Here is a 3062-nt window from a genome sequence, read left to right as displayed (position 1 = left end):
GCAGTTTACTGGACCAGTTTACTGGAACAGTTTACTGGAACAGTTTACTGGTGCAGTTTACTGGACCAGTTTACTGGAACAGTCCTGCAGCAGGTTCATCATTCCTGCGGTTCAAGTTTCCAGTTTTCAGTGTAGCTTTATAAAAACCAATGTTTGAGGTGAGGCTTGAAGGAAGAWGCGAGCGGCGGAGTGCGCTGCCTTCCTCAGCATCAAAGTTTGGAGCAGAAATTGATCCTGGATAAAAGCTGTGTTTCCTCAGGGAGACCAGCTTCCTCCTAATGGCTGTTCGGACCAGGAAGAGCCGTCCAGCAGAGCACTCAGACATCATCTGCAGACAGTCTGCTCATTCACACACAGGCAGCTGGAGGCAGACAGAAAACCTACAACACATGATGAGTGCAGAGATACAGCTCCTTCAGACAAGACTGAGGGACAGTCAGACCCACATGGTGTCACACCAAGAGTCGCTCAATCAAACACATCATGCTTACACCTGCACCTTTTAGCAAATGACAGTGAGTGTGACTGATGGCTCTGGACTCTTTTGTTGATTGGATATCGACACAAGTGTGATAAAGTGTTACAAACATGTTTGTGTRTCGCACACAGGGAGGAGAGCACTGCTACTACCAGGGAGAGGTCCGACATGTTCCTGAGTCCTTCGTGGCTCTGTCAACCTGTCACGGACTGAGGTGAGTCCAAACTGTGTGTGTGTGTGTGTGTGTGTGTGTGTGTGTGTGTTTTCAGATTCAGGTCTTGTTGCCATTTAGGTCAAACTAATTAGCTTTTCATGCCTGTTTTCCTTTTGTTCCAGAGCTTATCATTCACTCTTCCTTTTCCTCTCCTCCCTCCACACTTCTTTTCTCCTCGTTTCTTTTCCTAACTTACCTATTTTTAGCTTTTCTCCGTGGTGGACACAGCTAACCTAAAAGTTACCTTCACTAACTCATAATCTGCGAACTAAAAAACAGGACTTTGTTGATGCTAAGCTGCTAAATATGTGAGGTAAAWAGAGTGGACGCTAACACCAACAGCTAATTGCTAAACGCTAAGGCTATTGTGTGTCTGACACAAACCTGTTAGCTTGTTAGTTAGCTGTTAGCTGTTAGCAGACTTAAAGTTGGAAAAACCTCATTTAGCAGAAACTAATTGTTTCACTAATGTTTTTTTCACAGAGGGTCACATGAGCTTTAAGGTGGTCCTCAAAGGGCCAGTTGTAATTAAAAACGTCAYGTTCCTCGTCTCTTTGTTACAGCTGAGCACTGCTAACAAACAATAACTGAGCTCTACCTGGTGTTTCCTGCATAGAAACAGAGTTTTAACACATCGTCTTATAAACACTGAAAAGTACTGTGTGTACGGCTAACTAAATGTAAAATAAATAAAACAGAAATACCATTAAAAGTAAAAGTAGGTTTTAGTCGAGTTGTGGTAAGTTGCTGCCGTCTTGAATTCTGAACTTTCCCACTTTTCCACAGGGAACTCCCACTTCCTGTTTAAATTTACAACTTGTAAGTGGGAAAAGCCCACATCCCAGTACAGCTGGGCTGCAGCAAAAGGAACTGGTGAAAATGCAGTAAAACTGAAATGTTACACAGCRGATTTCATCAGCTGCTTATGAACCCAGTGTAGCTCCACCTAGTGGTGGGAGGGGTAAATAATCCACATGTATTACAGGAGATTATTTTATGATGAATGTTTAAAGCAGCTTATTATAAGATACGTCTTTGAAGCTCTCATGGGCCACATAGGAATTCAGAATTTATATATTAATATGCAATTTTTAATAACAAAATTTAATGAAACTCTCAGAAAGTAATAATTTGATTGACTTCTACAACTAATACATGTTGATACAAGATGGCTGCCACAGCAAACAGATCCTAAACACAAACATAGCAATAACTCTGTCAGTTCAACAATTAAGGTCACATTTGTTGTGGTAACTGACAGACAACTACAACACAATACTGCTAACAGATCATGTTTTTATTAAAACAACTACAACATCATTATTCCTCGACACAAATGCTGTCAGTGTGAAATCAGCTCCTTCAACTGATTCCAGGCTTTTAATTTCACAAAGAAGAGTTAATGGTTTTGAAGTCTCCTGGTGGAATAATGGAGTATTTAACACTGTTCAGTGTTGACAGAGCACTCTGTTTTATCTAATTATCACCTTCATTTGTCTCTGCGAACATTATGAGTCACACTTGATCGAATCAAAACTACTTGTTACCTTTTGTTTCATCCAAAAGTCAGGCTGAAAAAAACAACAACACAAAAATATCAGCCTGGATGTCTCTGGGACTAATGATCAGCAGAGCTGGAAGTTGTTTTCATTAATGCTGATTAAGCTCTTGTTTGCATATTTTATGGGACTTTGGAAACGTTGGAGAAAGTGTCAGAAGAGCAGATTGTGTAACGGTACACACACAGCACCAGATCGCTGTATATTTACAACATGACTCGTTATCGCACTGCAAACACACTTATCTTTATGTTTTTTAGAAAACTTTAAGATACAACCTCATTTTAAAGGTTAAATGTGTGAAAAAGAGGGAGGGAGGGAGGAGTCATGGAGGGGTTACATTAGAGGAAGTGTTTTTTTCTGGTGCTGAGTCAGAGGTTTATCATAATATACATCCTGCTCTCTCCTCTAGATTCCCTTTACACACACACACACACACACACACACACACACACACACACACACACACATTTTAATAGGCTTTTAGCATTATATGGAGGGAGAGTGCTCGCAGCTACATCCGTCATTGATTTTGGTTTCTGTTTGAAAAACTGAGATGCAAAAAGACAAATAAAAATCTATCAAATGTGTCTCAGCTTAATCATATCTAGATTATTCACCTCAGGTTTACTTACATCACAAACCTTTACTTAAATACTTAGTTTTAAAACCTTATTCTGTAAAGTAGTTTCAAACTTTTTTCCCCACTTTGGTGAATCTTTTATTGTTTGTTGAAAATAGAAGTGTCATGTAAATTCTGACACATTAAATCTTCAAAATGGGGAAAATATAATATAATATAATATAATAT

General features: G+C 39.4%; 1 protein-coding gene across 1 annotated transcript in view; it reads left to right on the top strand.

Moving 5' to 3' along the window:
* The window catches only part of adam22 (ADAM metallopeptidase domain 22), a gene marked incomplete at both ends in the record, with an annotated part of 44697 nt that overhangs the window by 12200 nt on the left and 29435 nt on the right, over nucleotides 1-3062 (top strand). Inside the window, 1 exon segment of the mRNA XM_014033053.1 lies at nucleotides 610-692. Coding sequence (XP_013888507.1) covers nucleotides 610-692 — 83 coding nt within the window.

Source organism: Austrofundulus limnaeus, unplaced genomic scaffold, assembly GCF_001266775.1.
Source record: "Austrofundulus limnaeus strain Quisiro unplaced genomic scaffold, Austrofundulus_limnaeus-1.0 Scaffold1611, whole genome shotgun sequence".
Taxonomy (NCBI): domain Eukaryota; kingdom Metazoa; phylum Chordata; class Actinopteri; order Cyprinodontiformes; family Rivulidae; genus Austrofundulus; species Austrofundulus limnaeus.
The sequence above is the reverse complement of the archived record's forward strand: the minus strand, read 5'-3'. Positions and strand labels throughout refer to the sequence as shown.